Source organism: Ranitomeya imitator, chromosome 5 (assembly GCF_032444005.1).
Source record: "Ranitomeya imitator isolate aRanImi1 chromosome 5, aRanImi1.pri, whole genome shotgun sequence".
In the NCBI taxonomy this organism is placed as follows: domain Eukaryota; kingdom Metazoa; phylum Chordata; class Amphibia; order Anura; family Dendrobatidae; genus Ranitomeya; species Ranitomeya imitator.
Window position 1 is genome coordinate 211,448,675 of NC_091286.1, and position 23,920 is coordinate 211,472,594.

The 23,920-nt window shown below is 42.0% G+C and overlaps 1 protein-coding gene across 11 annotated transcripts in view; it reads left to right on the forward strand.

Moving 5' to 3' along the window:
* The window catches only part of QKI (QKI, KH domain containing RNA binding), a 172,334-nt gene that overhangs the window by 104,056 nt on the left and 44,358 nt on the right, over window positions 1-23,920 (forward strand). For all 11 annotated transcript variants that reach the window (XM_069769532.1, XM_069769534.1, XM_069769533.1 and 8 more), the window contains one exon: window positions 14,116-14,259. In XM_069769532.1, coding sequence (XP_069625633.1) covers window positions 14,116-14,259 — 144 coding nt within the window. The remainder of the gene's footprint in view (window positions 1-14,115; window positions 14,260-23,920) is intronic.

Here is a 23,920-nt window from a genome sequence, read left to right on the forward strand (position 1 = left end):
TTATTGCTTGTATTAAGACGACCCTTTCTATGCACTATCCATGAGGAGAAAGGATCATTTCTCACTGGATTACATTTTTTAATTTTTATTTTTTTTTTAAGTTTATGCTTCTGTTTGATCTTTTGACAATCTACACAGATTTTCATGTAAACACAAACTCCCAGTTGTTACACAATCTTAATTGTAAACCTCACTAAAATAAGGACCGGCCTACAAAAAAATCATATCAGAACCTATACAAAAACCAAGCAAGGAAACACTATATTTATAGAATAAAAGGTATAAAAAAAAACCGGGCAAAAAACGTCCTACTACTAATGGATACAGAACAGCCAGCCTCACTCAACCTGTATGAAATGCTGCTAGAAAAATGTAGTTAAGCCCAGTTGTAAATCCCCAAAAACCATTCACAAATATCCAGCACACATACTGTGACTAAACTCATGAGATATTTATACCAAAAACATGGATGGCCAGCCTCCGCACATCAATCATGCAAATAATGCACCAAATCAAAAATAAATATATAGACAAGTTAAGGTATAAAGTGTATTAAATAACATGAATGTAGTGCTACCAATGCAAAGCATTCTGGAACAGATACATATATAGTAACCACTACTATTAGTAATACTAACAAGTTGGAATATACACAATAATCCAGTCATATATAGTAGATCTCACTAATCAACATTATTACACCAAGTGCAACAGTAATAGCTCACCCTGCAACATACTGCTGGAGAGTGACAGATCATGCGCGTTTCGCTGTGACTGCAGCTTCCTCAGGAGACCTGCTCACGGTCATTGAAGATTCAGTAATCCTTTCTAAAAGCATACATGCTGACGTGGTAAACTGCGCATGTATGCAAGGAAGTGTGTGATCTAATACTGTTGTTGCATCAACATATAAAGAGCCAATCAGATTATAGCAACATCTAGACAATAGCAGGTAATGAGCGGCTTGTGAACGTAAGACAGTAGCACTGATTGCTTGTAATTTGATGATTTTAGAGCATTGTTTACTTTCTTTTTTTTCCCCATCTAGTTTCTTAGCCTGTATAATTGCTATGCAATCAAAAACACTGTAACTACTTGAAACCATAAAATGAAAGGCAATCATCTAAACAAAAAAAGGGAAATGCGCTCACATGTAAGCATACTTGAATATTGGAATTCTTCTCCTTTCTGTGTTTAATTATAGGTGGCTGGCTAAGCTGGGAATTTCTAAATGTGACCCTGAAATATCAGCCGGGCTTTGTTGTTGTGAAGTACTGGCGAATAGCTGCATTGTGTGTTTCAGTGATAATGGTTTGTGCCAGAATAGCTGTTAATTAGCTACTTTTGTTTGATGTAGGAAAAATGGATCCGTTCTCCTCTCTCCACCAGTTTCCAGATTCAGTTCAGACTTGTATTGTCAAGTGATACTACTTACTCAATCTAGTGCTTGTTCGGAAGTACTGGTATGTGCTGGCAATGCTGATGCAGGAAAGCTGCTAGTCTAAGAGACATTTTACGAATAAAAAAGGAAATACAATTTTATGGGGTTTTTATGATGACAAGATTTCAACTTTTCTTTGAGCAAGAACTTGCAAACATATGAAGGAGTTCAAGGGGAAATCCAGGCTTGGGACAAAAGTCTGCAGTAACTCTGACTACAGACTCCGATTACCTGGTATTCCTGCTGCGAGCTGGTCACATGCCGACTAGTCTCCGCGCTGACCTCTCTTCTATTGAAGTCTAGTCTGCATGTGAACTTGTGCACTGTGTCGCTTGTGTACAGTGCGCTGTCACCATTCCACAGTATACTGTCACATAGTGACTGCAGAATGTTAGCCCTGGCTGGGACAACCCCATTAACACTGCTCTTTACATCTTGTTCTTTTGATGTCCTCCATTTTGATTTTTCCCAGATCTCCTGCCTGTTGACTGTAATGTTTACATGGGTTTTAATCTCAATTGTATTGATGTTATGGGTTATGTACATATATTTGCATTTTTAACACATACACTATTTTAGAGATTTTCAAATAAATTATGTTTTTAACGTATACACACATATGTGGGGTAATTTACCCATTTATTTATTGGTTTATTGTATTAGTATGCTGCCAGATACTTCTATTTGTCCCATCACATCAGATTATATCGAAATAGATCAGAGTATATGCATTGTGCCCTGTAGCAGTCTAGGGGCATGCAGGTAGTACTTAGGAGACCAATGTGGATGTTTGCACATATGCCGGAAAACCTGGGGTTAAGTAATAGGGGGCGGGTGTAGAGATGGCAGGGCACTATATAAGGTATGGTGAGCCAGGGGAACGGTAACCCTGAGGAAGAAGAGGTTCACTCTTCGAAACGCGTTGGTTGTTTCCTATCCCCCTTTTTGAGCGATCTTGCGCTCCGTACTGCAGGTGATGTCACTAGGTAGGAGGAGCCTATCGGCCATCTTTTTTGTTACATGCGGTAATCAGGGAACGCTACCGGCCGGGGCTTCCCTATACCGCACCCCACCACCTGATACACCCTGCACCATAGCCCCAGGGGCACTGACCGGGCGGGTGAAGATTTCCGCAGCACAGGGCCACACTCAGCAGTATCTAACTGTGATAAGGTAAGCAGAGGGACATCGGTGTCCGAACGCTATTCTCAATTTGTGTGGGGTAGTGGAGGAACTGTCTACCTGTTCATGTGGTACCGGTCCCGGGATTCTTTTGCCATTAGCTATATGGTTAGGGTTCTGGTGGATTCCTTTTCACCAGATAGTGTACACAGGTGGCATTGGTTCTCAGTTAGCTCCAGCGCGGCATCTACTGTTTTTTGTTGGTTTATAATAAATTGAACATGTTTTGTGGAAGCATCATTTATTTCTACCCAACGTCTTCTCTAGTACACTTCTAGTCTGTACAGGCTGGGAAATAACTCTATTGCCGTTTTATACATAGTATTGTGTAAGAGCCTTAGTTTATGTTTTGTACTGTAAATCATGTGCACAAAACCAGGAAAGGAATTACAAAAGTATACAGAAGTGAAACTTGGCCATGGTGTTTTCAGTGTGCATCGCTCTGCCGAACATGGTGACGGGAGCAGTGACACGTCCCATTCATTGTTTAGCCGTACTTTTACCGTCACTGAAATTGCAATACGAGGCACAGCCAGCAGTACACATACAGAGCCTCCAGTCTCTACAAACCGCTGTCTGGGACGGTGCGGAGAGTTGTCCCCACATCCCTCGCTAAGAAAATGCAGTCTAGTCTGCAGGCGCCATGTTACCGACCAGTGGGAGCTGAGCGATTGTATAGATTTGTGAGAAAAGATTCAGTGAAACTTTAACAATCTAATAGTTTGCTCTTTCTGGTCCCATCAGTGGCTGACAGCGTTCTGTGTATAAGTTTACATAGAGGGCTAGCTGTCAGTCACCGATAGGACCGCCCACTGGACCAAGCAGCCCAGAAAGAGCAGAGGGTTAAATGATGAAACACAGCTTTGTTTTCCCATAAACTATACTGTATATCATTTTACTCCTCACTGCTTTATAACATGGTGATTAGCCTGCTTTTATAGCCTAATCTAAGGCTAGGCCATTACTTTTAGGGTCCGCTCACAGTGGCGAGCAGCCAGTGCTTATCCCATGTTTCATCATATAGCACTCACTCCAATATTATACTATGGAGCAGTGCTGACTAGGGTTTATTTTCTCCTATGATGGGGGAAAAAAATTGCTGCATGCTGTGACTGGCAGCGTGTATTAGACGGCATGCACCCATACAAGTCTATGGGTACGTCATCTGAGTGCAGTCTGATGTACGCCAGCTCACACAATGGAAAAGTTGGAGAAATTAAGTTCACCATCTTCTCTGCACCTATGATCTGATTCTCGCATGCTAGAGAATTGGATCACAGTAAAATGACACTCCAATAACTCTCGCAGCAGAGTTTGAGCGTATTTTGGGCATCTATGGGGTCATGTAAGTGGAGGACCCCCAGAACACTAGCTTTCCTTCACAGCTGCTGCTGATCTCCATTAGATGCATATTTCTATGATTCCGCTATTCTAGTCATATTGTCCCATCTAACTGCACAGACCTGTCGGTGAAAGCCTCCTGCGGCGGCGGTTAATCGCCTGGACTGACCCGAAATCCAGAAGCCCACTTCCCTTTCATTTCAGTGGATGCACAGTGCAGATCACTGGCTGCTCGTCTCCGTTGTGTTCAGTAATTAATGTTCTCTTATTGTGGCGACGTAGTGCTACCATGTGGAGGTAATTCACTTGCAGCAATTCCCAGCTCCGGATGGCTCGATTTCAGCAGGTAGCCTTTCACACATTTCTTTATCTTTCCACAGCCCCTTCTGTACGATCATGTAGGTTAAGTACATCTCCGAGGGATCTTCATGTAGCATTTTAACAAAGCTGAAGCGCTCTTCATAATTGATGTAGTCTCAGGAGGAGATACACCCTGCAGTATTGTAATGGCTAATGTGCTTCCCAGCTATAATAAATTTGGTCAGTAATATTTTGTTACAACAGATACTAAAATAAAACTACTGTTTTATGCCTGAACTACTAGTTTCAACGTAAGCATTTTCTTTTCTTTTTTTTTTCGACCTGTGCAGGAAAAAAAAAGTTCCCTTTGAAGCACGGCATCATTCTTAGTGATTTATTTGAGCATGTACTATTATTTGTACAATAAGGTCGTCTACCTTTGACTTTATATACCTGCAATTTGCATATAATAAATATGCGCTGGGCCCTATAACACTGTAAGCATAAAATACTAAAAACCTTGCTGGTATAAGTGAGAAACTAGATTCTTATAGAAATTCAGAGATTTATATGAGGCCGGGATCACACATGTGAGAAATACGGCCGAGTCTCGCATACTAACACCCGGCATTGCCGCCGTCACTCAGGAGTGGTGCGTGCGGCCTCATAGCAATACATGGAGCCGCACGCGCCGCTCCTGAGTGCAGACGGCAGTGCCGGGTGTTACCATGCGAGACTCACATGTGTGATCCCGGCCTTATAGGCGGATTTCCAGCAAGAGAAAAAAAGAATAATCTTGGAGGAAAATCCATCCATGAGCTGGCACTCTAGCATGCACATAGATAATGCCTACCTATGCGGACCACTTTTGCAAACTTTGAAAGCATTTTATAATGTTGGCATATAGCTAGTGTGATCGCTGGAGGTCCAACCTCTGGGACTCCCACCGGCCTTAAGCATAAGGGGGACACCCAGCTGCTTCAGCTTTGCAGCCACTCTACTGCTTTTTGCCTACAGTGGAAGAGCAGACCATGAAAGGAGCAGCGTCCCACCCTCCACTGGGATAGACTAGACTGCAGCCCCCCTGCACAGTAGCCACAGCACTGAATCGGCAAGGGTTAATAGAAGCCATAGACATTGGACCCTACTGATTATAGTGTGATGGAATTGTAACGGAGTAAGGCTACGTTCACATTTGCGTTGCGCGCCGGTGCGTCGGCGACGCAACGCACGACGCACACAAAACGCGCGCAAAAACGCTGCGTTTTGCGACGCGTGCGTCGTTTTTTGACGAAAATCGGACGCACGAAAAATGCAACTTGTTGCATTTTCTTGCGTCCGACGCTAGCGTCGGAAACGACGCACGTGTCGAAAAACGCGACCAAAAAAACGCACGCGTCCCCTATGTTAACATAGGGGCGCGTCGCCGCTGCGTCGCCGACGCAACAGCGACGCACATTAGCGTAACGCTAATGTGAACGTAGCCTAAAAAGATTGCCAGACCAGGCCAGTCTCCACTTTGCACCCTGCGTCCTTGTGCTTTCCAGACCCCACGCCTTACATTGTACCAGAAAGTCTTAACATCAATGGGTCTAGAAGAACAAGGCGCTTCCTGAGTGCCAGGCCAAGGCTGTGAGAGCAGAAGTGCAGTGCAAAACTTACTGCCAACTTGGAAATCTGCAATTCTTAGGAATAATTACATTTTACGCACACCATTGAAAGAGCTCCCCATGTTCTTTGCTTTTGCTGCCATCTAGTTAAAGCACCAGAGACTTAGGATGGAAGGCAATGTAAAAAGTGTCCTGACAGCTGAGCGGTGAGCTTTGCGCATCAGTCTCGTCCGCAGTACCGTGCCCATATAGAGCGGGGCAGGAGCCACCTGCTATTTATGAGCATCAGTCTGTATCAGACCACATGCTGCTCTAGCGCTGCAAACGTGGGCGACTGAACTAATGTCAGTTTGCTGTAGATTCTGTTGCTAGCCCCATGGATGTACAGGGTGGCCCACCTCCAATGCCAGTACCACGCTCTTAGGGTACGTTCACATTTGCGGTTTGCGCCGCAGCGTCGCCGCCGCAACAAAACGCATGCGTCGTGCGGCCCTATCTTTAACATTGGCGCCGCATGTGCATGCGTTGTGTTGCGTTTTACGCCGCATGCGGCGTTAGGGCGCACCTGTCTGGGCGCGGCAAACGCAACATGTTGCATTTTTCGGGCGGCGCCGACCTTTTAAAAAACGCATGCGTCGTGTCGACCCTATCTTTAATATTGGCGCCGCATGTGCATGCGTTTTGCTGCGTTTTTGTTTGTGTTGTGCGTTGCGGCGACGACGCTGCGGCGCACAACGCAAATGTGAACTTAGACTTAGTTGGAGGCAGTAGCCACTTCCTCTCTTTTTTGCAACCTGATGTTGCCCCTGGATCATCGTTCCGGTTTTATTTTGCCTGTCCAGTTCTTTCTGTGCACATTGTGCCAGAAAATGGAGTTCTCCCTGGAGCATTGAATCGTGATTGTGGAAGACTGTGCACAATGGAGCGATTGTTGAAACACAAGAGGTCTGTGCCAAGTGCCCAGGAACAAAACCTCCAGCTAAACGTTGGGTTCGGAAATGGCATCAAAATGGCTCTGTCACAAACGTGAAGAAACTGAGGCCTTTATCGGTCAGAATGGCATACTGCTTATTTGTAGCCTGTCAATTCATTCAGTGTTTTTGCAGCGTTTTTACCCATTCAAATTGTAAAAAATCCAAATAAAACACATTTTACAGAAAAATCTGCTTCAGATACTGTGCGTGCGCACATAGTCGTAGCAGCCGTCATCCAGCAGCAGTACCAATCTGGAAAGTTCTGGCTCCGTTTTCAGGAGTACCTAATGCTTTGTATTGGCCACTGGGAGCTGAGGAAGAGCATCTGCCAAGTGTCGGTGGTCTTATGCTGTGTAACCACCAGAAGCATCTATTGCTTCTCTCCATCCAATTCTTAGTGATGTGATATGAGAAGTGCTTTCTGAGATGCTGTCGCTGTATAAATCTATTCATGCATTCTGATTAATGTTTGGAAATGCTTAGATAAGTAATCGGGAATGTTTTCTTACTCGTGGCTTTTATGTTTGAAATGGTAACTCTGACTTGTAAAGAAAAATCTCCTGGCAGCGATGTGTCGTCTTGGGCGAATATTAACAGTTAACTTGGCCAGCGAAGAATAATGCGCAGTTCCAGACTATAAATTTCCCTTTGTTTTATAATTCTTCACCGGTGTCTCGAAGTAACTTTTTTTCAATAGTGTGCCGTTTTTGATTTTCGTCTTGTATCCCTGAGTGATGACTACAGTTTTGACAGATGCAGATGAATCCTCAGGTCAGGGTTGTACACTATAAAGATTAAAATAAAATGGATAACATTTAAAGAAAGCATCAATCTCGCTGTGTAGCTCTCGGTGCAACATATGGAGAATACTAATGGAAGATTGCACAGGTTGAACGATTTACCATCTTCATACTCTCATATGTGGGCGCTTCTTACCCAGCGTGTCCTTACTTATCAGTGCACAGTGGACCCCGCACATGCACCAGCTGCCATCGGGGTCCGCTCAGTGTAACATGGCAAGAGTGTGGAAACTACAGTATATACTACATGTTTATTATCCAACCAGATATCACTCGTTTTACCACCCTTATCCTTTATTTTCATGGCTCACTTTAAGGCAACCTTTAAAAATCCAAATAAAATGCAGTATTAATTGGACCTCATAGATTATTGGAATTAAGGGTCCTTCAAATTAAATCTTAACAATAATGATGGCTATTGACCACTTCTACACAATAGTTTTAAAGTTGACTTGTAAGTGTAGAGAATTTTCAAAAATAAAAATGTGAAAAGTCTTTTATAAGAAATCCACAAACTCATAAATTTTTTATTAAATGGAATCTGTCAGCAGATTACTGCTATTTAATCTGAGAGCCGCATGATGTAGGGGCAGAGACCCGGATTCCAGCGATGAATCACTTACTAGACTGCTTAGTGTGTTTTGATAGGATCTCTGTTTAATCTGTTGTAGATTTAACAGTGGTCAGAATATTGAGCGTGTATAATCCCGCCTTCTTTCCTGATTGGCAGCTTCCTGTGTACGTGGTCAGCATGCCGCCAATCAGTGGAGGGGGCAGGGGTACACAGATTGGCCTGACTGGTCTGCACGTGAGACCTAGTCAAGCAGTGATAATTAGCTGTTGATAAAACGTGATTGTATTGAAACTACAGCACACAGCCGACTAAGTGATACATCCCTGGAATAAAGCTGTCGGCCCCTACATCGTGCTACTCTATAACAAACACCTGCTGCCAGATTCCCTTTAATAAACCTATTTGTTATTGCTGCTCTGAATTTAGTTATAGATTACCGTAAGCAGCAGAAGACGGCGTGGGAAACACCCTATAGAAGTTCGTAAAAACGCAAACCTGCGTTGTTCTGTATATTTGACTGACTCAATTGAAGTCAGTGGGTGAAAAACACACAAAGAATTAACATGTTGCGGATTTAAAAACTGCACAAATCCTGAAAAGAAATATACTGATTGTGTGCACAGCACTTAAGGATTCTCATTGATTTTGCTGGCATAAGGATTCCTTAGTTGTTTTGTGCAAAATCCATGAGGGAAAAAAATGCAACAAAAACGCACCATGTGCACACGGCCAAATGGTTTTACGGAACATATATTTTATATTTAATATCTAAACTTGTTTAACTTCAAGTGAAGTTTAGTAATTTAACCTCTTCTCTACCTTTGACGTATATTTTCCCTTCCCATTTCTTGAGAAGCCAGAACTTTTTGTTTTTCAGTCACACAGATTTTTAAGGTCTTGTTTTGGGTGACAAGTTGTAGTTTTGACTGGCCATAAAATTTACTGGAAAACTATGGGAAGAAAATCCAAGTGCGGAGAAATTACAAGAAAAACCAATTCTGGCTTTTTTTCCTCTTAATTTTAATTTTTACTTTTTGCTGTATTTGTTTAGTCCCCTTAGGATTATCTGATCGCTTGTACTATATACTGCAATTCTAAAGTATCACTGCATTTAGCACAAGTTGGTCTTGTTTAGCAACCTATTGGTACTCTGCTGGTCATGTCACTCCACTCACGGCTTTTAGGGTATTTGATTAGGATGTGCCTTAGTTTTGCAGCCACTTGAGGAAAGCGTCCGAGTGCATTACGGTTTCCAAATTCTGAAGTAGTTGAAAGAAATACGTGACTGAACATGTGCTTATTTGTGCTGCCCGAACCATGGCTACTTGCCCACGGTCAGGAATAGTAGCGTTTTGGACGAGGCGTATTTTCGCTGTGTCGAAAAAAAAATCTGTGTTCTAATTACCGCCCTTGTCACTACATGCGGATGTACCACATGTAATAAGTCTATTGGTCAAAATCCACACAGAGACTAGGGTTTCTGCTACAGAAATTGGCATGCTGCGGCCCATAAACCCGCACTTCGGGTGAGATTACGCAGCATTAGAAGCACAGTGGGTATGGGATTTCTATAAGTCTCACCCACTGTGCTTGTAATGTTGTACACCGCGCCATTGCACTGTGTCCAAAACGCTGCCAATTCTGACCACGGGCACGCAGACTAGAACTCTGCTTTTTCACCACACTTCTGGAGTAAGTCTGTTTTTTTTTTTTTTTTGCGTTTGTGCCTTATTCTCTCTAGATTTTGCACCACTGTTACATTTGACAGTTTTGTGATTTTGTTTTATTTTTTTCAAATGATTTGACTTTTGCAGAAAAGTCACAAAAAAACATTTAAAGTCAAAATAAAGTGGTATTTGATTTTCACCAAATTCACCATTCTTTTCACCAAAGAGATTGGTGCAGAAAACATCAGCGAATACCACAAGACAAAAAAAGAAAAATGACTTCAGTAAATCACAAATGATGAATTGGGCCTGATGTGTTTCCAGACTAGTATGCCATCTTTTCACTGTCCCATCCAGTTTCCCCTAAGTTGACAAGTCTTTCATCACGTTCACACGTATTTGGTGAGTTTTTTACCTCAGTAACCAGGCGGGGTGATAAATACAAAAGTGGTGACGTGTTTCTATTATACTTTTCCTCTGACTGTTTCACTCCTGGTTTTTGCTTGCATATACTGAGGTAAAAAACTCTCCAAATATTGATCGTTACGAATCTGGCCTTTCCCTGCAGTGTTTTAGTCATGTGAAATGTATGGTCCCCACCTCTTGTCCCTGTACCGTGGCAGCATTTCAGAGTGAAACATACATGGTTGCAGTAATACAGCCAGTGTCTGACTCATGCTGCCCGTTGCTTTCTCAGCATGAATCTGTTGGCGGGTTCCCTTTTAAGGCTGTCTGGTGGAAGTGCGCCCTGAGAATTAGACAGTGTTGCTATGCCCAGTGTGTGGACCCCTGTGCTTCAGTTTCCATGAAGTTGCATGATTTGCGCCATGCCGTCCCCTGTAATGTGCTTACGATCTTGCCCTGCTTTTCTTTCCTGGGCATTCTTTGCTGCACATCTTCCTCTGTGTGAACTCTTGCTATTAGAGGCACAGTAGGAGCAAAAGTCTTTGCTAATTTCCCAGCTATAAATGCTCAATTAAAGCGGTGTATCAGCGGGGGTTAGGACAATCAGTGAGCCTTGATGCCGAATTGCTGCTGCTGTTCAAATAGATAATTAGTGTCATTTGGAGCGATTTCCACTGCAGACCAATGACTTATGCTTCCTCCATTACTTGGCACTTGACCACGAACCGCGTGGTAACCCTGAAGCCCATGAATTTGAGTAATACTCTGGTGAGCGTGTGCGAACGTCATGTACATTTGTGTGTTATATGTAGATGTATCTCTCACAGGAGCATGGATTAGAGAGGGAGTCAGTCCATAGACTATACCTCTTCTTTTATTCTCCAAACATAAACGTCCTGTGTGAGGAATCGATGGCAGGTGAGCGGGGCTGTTCCGTGTGCTTAGATGCACACAGTGAATGTATGCACATGGCGCCTGTGTAAAGAAGGGTGCCATTGGCAGCCTTTGTGCGATGTACGCCGGTGAGGAATGGATCTGTTTTGTGCTTTCTGCTTTAACTACATCGTGATGAGCTCTGAATAAACCACTTTTTCAATTTTGCATTTCCTTCTCCATGTTTCTGGTCCCCTGTGCTGGACACATCACACTGGCAGTCAATTAGTGAGCTCTGCTCCCTTCTTAACTCACATTAATTAGGTTAATAATTCAACCATATTCCCTTATGTGCTAGGAATTACCTGCAAGTGCTAATCGTGTTTGCCTTGTCATTGAATTATTCTGGGAATTTACCTGGAATCCTCCAGTGTGCGCCGAGCTTTCTGTCTGAACCTCTCTAGATGAAGCATCAGCTGATTATCTCTTTCCAGTTGTGTATGAAGGAGCATTGAGCTTTTGCAATTTGAGAAAACTTCAAAGATGTAACTTCCGACTATTCATTTCTTCTTACGCAACATCAAACAATGTTTTTGTTAATGTAAGTTTAGAAATGCGCCTTGCTACCGACCTTATCTCCGTTTTCAAGCCCTGCAAATATGCTTTGTATCGCCAGTCCATATTGTGCTAGATCAGACACGGTGCGTCTCATACATACCGTGGCATTTGGCCTCCCCCATAACCTTTTAGGCTCCTTTCCAACTGGAATTCAGGAAGCCCTTGGGAAAGAAGTGATTTGTGCTGCTGTGAGACGTATTAGGTTTGAACAGGTTTTAAGTCGAGTTTACATGTTAGGGGGGAGACGGTGGAAATTGCTGTTGGCCGAACAAGCATTCAACTTGCCCAAGTGTAGGGAATGTAGACCAAACATTGAGCTTAAGACGTGCCTCTGATTTTAGAAGCTCTTTCCTTTTCTTGTCGATTTTGTTTGAAGACAACAGAAAATGTTGAGGTTCCATTGGACCACTGTATTCTTAAAGCTTTTTCTCTTGCAGAAGTAATGCAATATTTCTGTAATGAGCACAATAGAGCATGGAGGTTGAAATCCAACACTTGGACCAAACCCTCTCTCCCCCCCCCCCCTCCCCCAGACATATTGCTGACCTTTCCCAACAAAATCCACTGACTTTGAATGTGTGTGGGCAGCTTAGGAATGGTTATGATGGAAAATGGCGTGTGATCAGTTCCTGGCTGGCATTGGCATTTGTGAGCCCTACGTGATGACTTGCATTGTATGTGCTACCCCTCTGATTAGTTCTGCATGGGGATGGATGTAGTATTCCGATTCCAAATAGAAGCTGCTGGGAGGAAATGCACTAATGATACTGGACGCTCACTTTGACAAGCTGCATAAACAAACGTGTACAACAAATGTCTTCTGGCAGATGATTTTGTGGAAGATTACATTGTGACTGTTCACGTTGGGATTCAGCTCCTGGATTTTATTAATGACTTAGTAAAGCTGCCGTAACCCATTCTTTACAGGTTCCGTTAAACGGACTCCAAATACTTGTTACTTCTTAAACAACAAATCTGATTGTCCATCTATAGTAATGTGATGCCATTATTGGGCTGTGCGCTTCATCTGCTCACAGAGAAAGCATGCTAGAGGGGAATACAAATAATGGCCTGCAGTGGGGACTCTCGAGGGACGAGCAGACATTTGTAATAATAAATAAATCAGCATGATTCAAGCTGTAGCGATCAATAGTGACCACACAGCCCAATCACTTTACATCACATAAAGCATGTCTTGTTCAGATGAAGGTTGCCTCATCTCCAGTCTGCTAGGGTTATGGATGACAGCGGCTCTCTAGTGGAATCTGCAGGATGAAATTTTACCTGAACAGGTTTTTTCTTCATAAAAAATAAACTGGAGGCGGTTTTATATGTCAGATAAAGCTATTAAATCGAATCGTCACTGCAGGCTTACAAAAGCAAGGATGGATAGATCATCAACTGTGCAGCAGTCCGGGGACTGAAACTATCCAAAGATTCCTATAAAGGAGTGAAGGGTATGCTATCCAGGGAAAGCTAGGGCTGACCTGTAAGGTAACATTTGTGCTATTGTTCAATGGTCCAACCATCGTTTATAAAACAAGGTAGTGGAAATAGTTACAAGGAGTCACCTATCCAGTGTCTGAGCAGAAATGGAGTGCATCCGTGTGCGAAGATTGCGGGGATCTGGGTTTCCAGGATGGTTAATGGAAAGGAGTAATATTAGGGTATGTAATCAGCCTACATAAAAATGTGTTTTTAAGGCATGATCGAAAAGGTTGGGGATTACTTTGCTTCTCCTGGGTAGTGCATTTTAGTTAACTAGTGCATCACAAAGACGGATTGGAGGATAATTTTAGATTGTCCGTTTGTAGATCAGATGGAGTTGTAAAAATGGAAAAAAGAAGAAAGTAGGTGCTGCGCTGTCTAGAGCTTTGTGAACTCTAAAGAAAACTGGAATCCAGAGTGACTTGTACAAGGTAGAGACATTGGTGTAGTGCTGGCTTGTGTTCACATGTCCTTAAAAGTGAGGTCACGTTACAATATGGTCAGTGATGTTTATATGTGATGGTATCCCATCCAGTTGGATTAGTTATCTCATCCTTGCACAAGTTGGCTTTGGGATAATGGGGACGGCTCCTGATTGTCTTATCAAGGGAAAACCAAGAAGTTTAAGAAGAATTGTAGTTTGTCACTCATGTACTGATGATCTGTATATATCTAGTTTGTGAGAAGTTCATTAGTGCTTCACTTAACACATGGCTTCAGAAATGGTTCTAATCTACAATTTACTTTTAAAAGTTGTTGTGACAATATGGTGTGATAAGTGTATAAAAAGTATGGAAGTCCGTTTTTTTTTTTAATATGTTTACTACTAATTTTACTTATAGGAGGAACAAAACCGAGGAAAACCAAACTGGGAGCATCTGAATGAAGACTTGCATGTACTGATCACAGTGGAAGATGCCCAAAACCGAGCAGAAATTAAATTAAGAAGAGCAGTGGAAGAAGTGAAAAAATTGCTGGTTCCAGCAGTAAGTGACTTTATTTTATTCTACCAATACACATAACTTCTGACTGCAGTGGCGCATGGCCTTCACCTTCTATCAATATGGTTATTGCCCAGGCTGTCCAAGGATGAGCGTGGCCGGTGACATGATCTGGATGTTTTCAGTCTTCAGTTTTGATTGGATTCTTACAGATGGTTGGTGGATTTGAGCTTATTTCTGCTTGAAATAGCTGTCTAAATCACTGACTTGGGTATTACTTTAAATCCAACTCTCAATACTAGTTAAATTGAATGTTGAAGTGAAGCTCCACACCTTTTAAAGGGTTATTCCCAAAAATGTTGTTGTCCACTATCGTAGGATGAGGGCTAACTTGCTGATCACTGAAGTCTTACCACTGGGACCCCGGCAGTCCTTAATTTGAGCACTGGGACCCAGAGAACGGGTCTCTGCAGCCTCATCTTGAATGGACCTTAGGTGCAAATGCTGTATATTGTCGATGGGACTGGCCTAGACTCCCGCTGTCTTTGTTTTTTTTATTTATTTATTTTTTTTTTAAATTATATTCTCATTTTCCGAGCAAATATGTAAATCCTTTTACGCCGCACACAGTACTGCAATTGGCACAGGTACCTTTATGTAGTCTGGGCTCATATACCATGTTCTGCCAAATGTATAATGTACACATGTGCAGAGCTACCCTCGGCGTGCAGGATTGTGTTAGAACCTATTAGTCCTCACGGACACTGCTGCTGAAAGGCTACCTATATCTTCATGTAGTGCTTTAGAGACTGCCGTTTCTGCTGTGCAAGTGCCAGAATTCAGCAGGAGCAGGGACGAGGACAGTGAGAGGTGCTCAGTCGAGCTAGTTGGACAGGGATGGAGTTTGCAGCGTGAATACCCTTGGACTCATAAAATCTGGCAGTGTGCATCTGGACTCGTAAACTGGAGACATTCTGGGTTGGCTTTGCAAAGTGCACCACTCTTATCATGGCTAGGTGATCTCTAGAATGATGTATACAGGTTGTATTGTTCGATCTGCTGACAAATCCTCTTTAAATATTGCTACAACAAATTGTTAAAGTTGGCATGGCCAAAATGGGAAATGCTGATCTCATAATGGGTCTTCAGTGGAACCACAACCCCAGCAATTTTACAATCCCTGGAAGCTTGTAGGTTTTTTTTCTTGGGTTTATTCTTGTACCGAAAAAGAAAATGATGATAAAAAGTTCTGGCATTGAAGTTTTGTACAATTGTATATAATTTTTGAGCAGTCAGTGTGTATTGCCTTGTTTCGGTATGCCGATAAACCACACTGCCCTTAAAGTCCCATTGTTCTGGCTCTCCGTTTCTTTTTCTTTGCTGCTCTCATTCATAAGCGGAATCATTGAGTTAAGTAACTGCTGTATTACTGGAATGGAAAGGTCATTTTACGTGGCTAGCCACTACAAAGCAACTCACAAGTCAGATTTTATTGATTGTCCATTCCGCCTGTGTCTCTGTAACCGGTGTATACCTTCCTGCAGCCTTTTCCAAACTAAACAGCGGTGTGAAGGATGATCGAGAAATTCCAATGGGCCTAAAGCAAGCCGTTAAAGTCAGGCTACATTTTTGAAGCAGCATGTTCAGGTTCAGTGGATATATGTCCGCTAACAGGAGCTTCAGGTGATATTTTTGTTCCTGGTGTGGTGTAAAATGTCTCATGGGCCTCGGGCCTATCAACCAATTCTGTGTAATGTTTATGTAAGCAGTTCAGTCTTCAGAAACTGTACACTTGGCATAATAATTTTCATTGGGATCTCTTTGACTTTTTTTCTGGCCCAATTGGACCGGCTACCAAGTACGTTTGGTTAGTACAGTTCAATATTTGAAGAAATGGATGCATTTTGGGTGAGGAGAAAGTGTTAAATAATTAGGTAAGGACTGTATAGCCAATGTTTGAACTTTCCGTCAGGTATGTGCTCACAATGTATATTTTCAACAGAAAGCTTGGAAGTAAGCTACGGTATATGCATGCAGATTCATATGTCACTCATAGTTGAGTGAAAAAAAACCTATACTTGATTATATACTTTTTGGTTTTCTATATGTGAAAGCGCAATTTCTTGCACTTTACTAAGTGACGATGCATAATAACCCAGCAGAGACCAAAAGAACACCATTGTATTACTGGGACCCAATGGATCCATTTAGTGTATGCATTGTTTATCCAGTATCGGACTTCCTGTTGTGCTCAGATGCAGTGTCCATAGAGCCTTACATCCTTTACGTCTACTTAAATTGCACACACAATTGCTTATATCACAAGCGGAACGTCTACATACAATACCCAGAAACAAATGGAAACAGATGCGACAAAGTACAATTTATTCTTATATGTAACTTTATTGAGGAAAATTGAAATATAAAACCATTAAAAATTACTTTTAGGGAGAAGTAAGAGTGCCGCACCATTCCAGGGATCAGAAAATGCTGAAAAAGTAAAAAAAAAAAAAGGGAGGTGGGTTAAACAGTAGTCCAATGCAATGAATGAAATGCCAAACTGCATATAGTCATCAGGACAAAAATAATCGTGTGACATTGTAGAATTAAGGGATAATCCCTCAGTAAGTGAGGGATGGTATATGCAGATTCGGAGTATACCCTATAATCCCTGTATAGTCAAAGTAAATAATGATCAGAGCAAAAAATACACCCATAAAGGTTCCCTGGACAGTTTACAGAATAGTGAATATCTTAATACATAATCGGAGATACAGTACTCATCTGTACAACCTGGAGCTGGTGAGGAGCGGGACCATCCGGTCGGACCGATGAGAACTGTATCGCTGATTATGTACATCATCTCTTCCACACATCCACTTTGAATTTTTAGTGTTAAATTAACAAATCTAGTGTTGAAATCATTCTTACTTAGCAGTACTTTTTCCTCATCTGCCTAAAACTTTTGCAAACTACTGAATGAAAAAAAAAAAAAAAAAAAAATATATATATATATATTATTTTTTTTATTTTTTTTTACATATATATATATATATATATATATATATATATATATATATATATATATATATATATATATATATATATATATATATATATATATACACATATATATATATATATATACACACACACGTACATATGTATTCACACATACATACATACACACACACACACACACACACACACACACACACACACACACACACACACACACACACACACACACACACACATATAGAATTACTTGTAGTCTGTAGCATAATATTGATTTTATTTTTTTCTTCTAAGTTGGGATGGAAGGCTTTGCATTTTAGAAGCAGAAATCCTCCTTTGCCCTTATGGAGAAAGTATGTAGACGTTGCAAATGACACACATTTTCGTTCCGACATCTATTCAATCTCACAGGTTCTAATGCTATACTTTGTCCATAAGCCTAAGACGGTGACATCTGCTAAATTGTTTTTTTCTTTTCAGCTTTTCTTTTTCAGAGTGTGAGAAAGAAAGGCAATTTCTTTTTCTATCCCAGCAATATAGACATGACACTGTGGTATTTCACCGATAGTAGAAATGTGAAATTAGAGCTCACACACCTACAGATTAATGTATCAACACAGCGAGATTGAGCCGCTTCTTTGCGGGGCTGAAAGCGTATTCTTTGAGGAGATTTAGGCTGCAAAAATATCATGGATAATAGTATATACAGTGTCGGGGCTGGATTTTACTGAACTATTCATGGTCCATGTTTTCTAATCTGGAAAGGATACATTTTGGGGTCATCACATCTGGTCTTCTCACGGATGGATTCCGAGGCTACGTATTTCAGTAGTGCCACTTCCTCACCTATGGTGGTGTGTACAATATGCAGCAGAGTGAGGGTTTCTAGGATGGTCGTTACCTGATATTTGGGGGGAATGATTGTGCCCCGTCCTCCTCTTCTCGCATTAAGTACAACCCTGCTTTCCTTTGTGCCCTCGTGATCTGCCTTGGGCATGACTTATCTTGATCCCCTGTCCCTTCCTCTTCTGGTGAAGGGTGATTAGCAGCTGAATGCTTTTCACTTTGCTGTTTACTCTAAGCTGAAGCATATGATTTTGTGTCTAGAGTCGCAGGCTGTAACGTTTGGGCATAGTGTGTGCCTGCCAGCAATATGTATACGTGGGTGGGAAAGCATGAGTTTCTACTTTGGCATTTTCTGCACTGTTGGGCTGTGCTACATTTAGACTCTGATCGGATCACTTTACTGGATTCCATTAAATGTGGTGCGTGATCATATCATTATTCATCAGGAATGTAATTAACTCTTGGGTTTCTTCCATCCTTCCAACTGTATATTTACATAATAATCTTTATTTTTATGTAGCGCTAACATATTCCGCAGCGCTTTACAGGTTGCACACATTATCATCGCTGTCCCCGTTGGGGCTCACAATCTAAATATAATACATCCGTTCGAATTTCCCATGAAATCAATATTAGGGAATTAATGAAGAAATCTTTGGATACATTTCTTTTGTCACCTAAGGGTTACAGCAGTAAATACAATAACCCCAAGGATAAAATTGAAAGTGCTGTGCTCTTCTTGGGGCGATAAAGGGCTAACTACCTTTAGGGACCATTTTTGGGGGGCTTAAATGCATGAAGATTTTGCTAAAAGCTATTTTTGTAATTGGGTTTCATTATAAATGTTGCCTTCTATAGGCTTTGTGTTGTCTATAGAATGATTTAACCCAGAACCTGTCAGTGAGCTTGTTCTGATGGTTTAACAGCAGAGTTTATAACTCTTTTCTGTCCTATTTTGAGCTCCTCTGTTTACTTATGACCACAGGCAACATCACGTTTATATGTACAAGGAAACAAAAAGCCTGTACATGCAAAACGGGAATGATTTTTATCCCCACATAACATGCATTAAAAAAATAATGAAAATTATCCCCAGAGGTGAACAACCCCTCTGTAAATGTAGATTTTGCTGCAAATATGAAGCCTGATAATAGAGGCAATTTATACCCTGCGGATACTGTATTATTCTGGTTGTTTGCAGTTACCTGCTCTATTCTGTTTCCAATATGTACGTTTCTAGCAGACATTAACAGATCAAACTGCTGCTGACTGGTGCCAGTTGTGTCCCGAAATGCTGTCCGCCCACCTTACTGAAAGCACTGCTACTGAAAAGATTAACTTTATTCCTCCCAGCAGTTGCTGGCTATCAGTCATATAGTTGTGCCCAAAGCAGCTACAGTCCCCACTGAAAACACATTGGCGGCCATAGGCAAGCCATGGCACATTGACAGCTTGCTTTGCACAGGGTATGCTTATAGCCGCCACTCACTGTGCGCTGATCGGTAACTGTAGATGCTCCGTGCATGTCTCTATGATGGATAGCCAGCGGCTCCAGGGAGGAATAAAGTGCATTTTCTCCTGATAGCCACACTTTGAGCAACGCAGATGGATTTGCAACATTGGAGCACTGTTAACCTATGAGTTAACTCTATAAATGCAGGGTAATAACTTTTGGGGACATGACAGGTTCCTTTTTAATATAGCAAAGAAAAAAAATAGCTGCTCTCTGAAATGCTAAAAACAATGAATTTAGAAAATTATAGTTGCATTACGGGCATTAAAAATATGTGGATGCTATAGTATGCAAATATGAAATATAGAAAAATGGAACTGCAATGTTGCTACAAAAAAAAGATCCTTGGCCAGTTCACTAGAGCCCAACAGTAGAAATGAGCATAGCTGTGACCACACACGTTCTCTGCTGCATGTTCAGGCCTGTATGCCTGCTTTACAAGAAATATCACCTTTACAATTTCTCCCTTGGATTGTGAATAGATTGTAATGGTGGCGGTATTATTTTGGCACACCAAAAGGCGTTCCTTTCCTATTTCTCCCAGTGTGAGTGCAGCAGGAGCTGTGCAGCAATCTACGTCTGTTTGGTAAGGTTCTGGCCCCAGGCCCCGTGTGCCTTTTCTGCCACTAGGAATGTGGGAGGTGGGCGCGGGCTGTCTGGTTTTAAATGAAACAGGATACGTCTGAATTAGTTTTCGGAAGGAAATTAACTGTCTGCTATATTTTGGTGTATAATACATTGGTTGTATTTGTGTATATACAATAAAATTAGATTGCAAAGATGCTACTGTAGCTAATTTGAAGAATTATAATAATACTTTGCACTTTACAAATATATAGTATTTAGTCGTCTTTAGTTGTGAAAGCATTATATAATAAGAATACTGACATAACGTATTTGTCAGTGGAAATGAAGGTTCTGCACCACCCCACTTCCCCCCAGAGTATGGGAAATAGCCACTTGGCTTCCAATTTTGTTACTTCCAAGACATTATGCAGAAAATGTACAAGATAGACATCGCCCTGACACAGCTGGACCCGGGCTGAGGTGCATCAGTGTCACAGCGGGGAGCACTCTTGATTTATAGGACAACCTGATTTTGACCTTCGCTCATCTGTGTCTTTCCTATGTTTTGCTGTTTTTTTAAGTATTGTAGTATAGAGAAATCTATGCATGCTGTGCAGATCTATAAATGTCTTCCTTTTCATACACAAAGAAATGATTGGAACACTAACAAAAAACCGTACGCTTGCAGAGGGCAGAGTTATTTGCCCTTTGTAGAAGACATGGTTATCCATGGACAATATGGTATATTGCAAGATATAGCATACATATTGGAGTAGTTGGACTCTGAATTAGGTGACAACCAAAACTCTTTGCCATTTTAAATTATGTACATCAGTGTTCTATTTCCGAGATCCTGCCTTCTCATGTTGGACCTCTGCACAATTGTGATAGTGGCATCTTCAACATGGCGTAGCTGAAATGTGCTACTATCAGATAATAATCTTATAATAATCTTTATTTTTATATAGCGCTAACATATTCCGCAGCGCTTTACAGTTTGCACACATTATCGTCACTGTCCCCGTTGGGGCTCACAATCTAAATTCCCTATCAGTATGTCTTTGGAATGTGGGAAGAAACCGGAGAACCCAGAGGAAACCCATGCAAACACGGCGAGAACATACAAACTCTTCGCAGATGTTGTCCTTGGTGGGTATTTGAACCTAGGACTCCAGCACTGCAAGGCTGCTGTGCTAACCACTGCGCCACCGTGCTGCCCACTTTACTGGCATGCGCAAAGAGAAAAAAAAAAAAAAAAAAACACCTAAACCTGCGTTTTTGGCGCAGCTTCTTTCCTGCCAAAATGATCATGTTTTATCCTATGCCTCACTGGGGGACACAGGACCATGTGTGTTATGCTGCTGTCCACTAGGGGGACACAAGTAAACACAAAGAATTAACTCCTCCTCTGCAGTATACACCCCTTGACCGGCCAGCAACGACCCAGCTCTTGCTTAGTGTCTGTAGGAGGCACTTGGGTCTGTTCTCAGACCCCAACCTTTATTTTATTTTTATTTTTCTGTAAATTTTAATTTTTTACTTAAAGGAGTGAAGGGGGCGACTGATTCCTTTCAGGGTCCGCTCTCCCCCAAACCATCAACAGGCGAGCACGGCGAGTATACCTCCATGTACCTCTCCTGCGACGTTTGGGGCACGCCTAATCTACGCTAGGGCGACGGTTCCTATACGCTCCCGAGCTCCCCCCTGTAAGATGGCGAGCACATAGAGTATACCTCTTATGTGCATCTCCCGGGCTCCACCGCACTCAAGCCCTCACCTTGGCATCTTGTAGTCCTCACAGTAGCCGTAAGCCCCCTGCGGCAGGCACATCCGTAAGTCCCCTGCGGCAAGCACAAATCAGGCGCTAAACATCCCCCGGCATAGGGAGGATCGATTGAGCTGGAGGTGGCTCCTCCTCGGTGAGTACTACTCTTCCTCACGCTGCCGACGTGGGAAGATGCGTCCGGGTCCCTGGGTGGGGAGAGGTACCGCTGGCTAGATGCCAGCGGCGACCGTTAGGCGCGGCCGCCGGCGCGCTCCGCCGGCCAGCTTCACAGATGTTTTATTGCACACGGGTATGATCTGAACATGCTCAATCAGCAGCGTTGGTTATTGGAGGACAAATAGAGTGCCCCCAGGAGGGTCATCATTATGGGGGGTAATGGCTGCAAATTAGTGCACACTTAAACACGGGTTGTATCGGAAACATGATTAACTTGGTATGCACAGAAAACTGTCTACATTATTATTTTGGGAATAATCCCTTACAAAAGTTACGATAACAAATCCTCTCCCCTCTGTACCAGTCTCATTGTAAATTTGTTTATTGTAAACAATATCTATAATTCTGTATGTAACCCCTTCTAATGTACAGCACCATGGAACTAATGGTGCTATATAAATTAATAAGTATTTCACTGCAGATGAGATTTTACAAAATGCCATTCCAAAAAAATTAAATTCCCAATGAATGGATTTGCAGCACATCACAATACCGCAAAGCCCCTGATTGTCATGAAGAGATTTTTGTAACATTCTGAAGCCTTCTAGGACTGTATCCAGTCCCTTTGCAGGTCTTGAAAACAAGCTTAGCGTTTTGGTAGTGTTATTGATTTCACCATAGAAACGGATGATATCTTTGTAGTAATCAATGACCCATTTTGATAACCCTACGTACTGACATACTTTTCAAGGGTTTTTTTTTCCCAAACTAAAATGGTTTAAAAATTATCCTTCTTAATCATTTGTGATCATGCAGCCCATTCCATGCAGATTACTGTCTCAAACTGATGAGGTTGCTGTCAGAGGTAACTGTGATCAACTACTGTGCCGAATGTTCCATATCTCTTTGCTTCCTCTCCAGTATTATTCATGCTAGAGACAAAGGTGGCCAATTTGACCTGTTTGGTAATTACTGCCAAGATGGCTATAGGTACTGGTTCTGCTGCCAGCTGCTCCCACATTTTAGCCATGGGCTTCTTTTCATTCTTGATTTCCTTGTCCATTGCCCTTGCGAAAAGGAACTTGGTAAACAATGCTAGGTAGTTACACATACAGAAAATGAAATGTGGCAGCAGGCTGCAATATGCGTGTGGCATTTATTGTCAAATCGCATGTTTCAGGGTATGTTCCCACTGTCAGGAATTGCTGCGAGTTTGACGCTCCGTATTTATGCAGTAAATATGTGTGCATGTGCGCCTGCGGATCACCAGCGGACACTTATATGCGGTGCATCTTTCAGGACTGCAGCCTGTCAATTTCTCTTGCGGAGGTGCCAGTCTCCACAACAGGAATTTATCAATAGAATGTGTTGATTGAGGTGAACACATGCAGATTTACATGTGTTCAAAAGACCTGTGTCTAAAGAAAGGCAGCGCTTTGGACTCGGCGAACATATGCTGCTAGTTCCGGATTGTGGGCACATAGCCTAAAACAGACATGCATATTTCAAGGTGTACATTTTTTCTATTTAACAATATTCAACCCCTTTCCAAATAATAACCCACAAATAAATGCTTGGTAGATACATGTTTAAAAAGGCAGCACCTACGGAAAATACTCTACTGATGTGATGACAGCTGTGAAATTTATATTCTAATATATATGTTTTTACCCTCCCTCTCCCCACAAGAAATGCAGACATTCTGTACAGTAACCTGACAAGCGAGCACACACTAAATGACTATCACTTTTTTTCCTTGTTAAAAATATTGTGCTGCCCTGCTGCTGCTTTCTAGTGCATAAAGACTAAAGAAAAAAAAA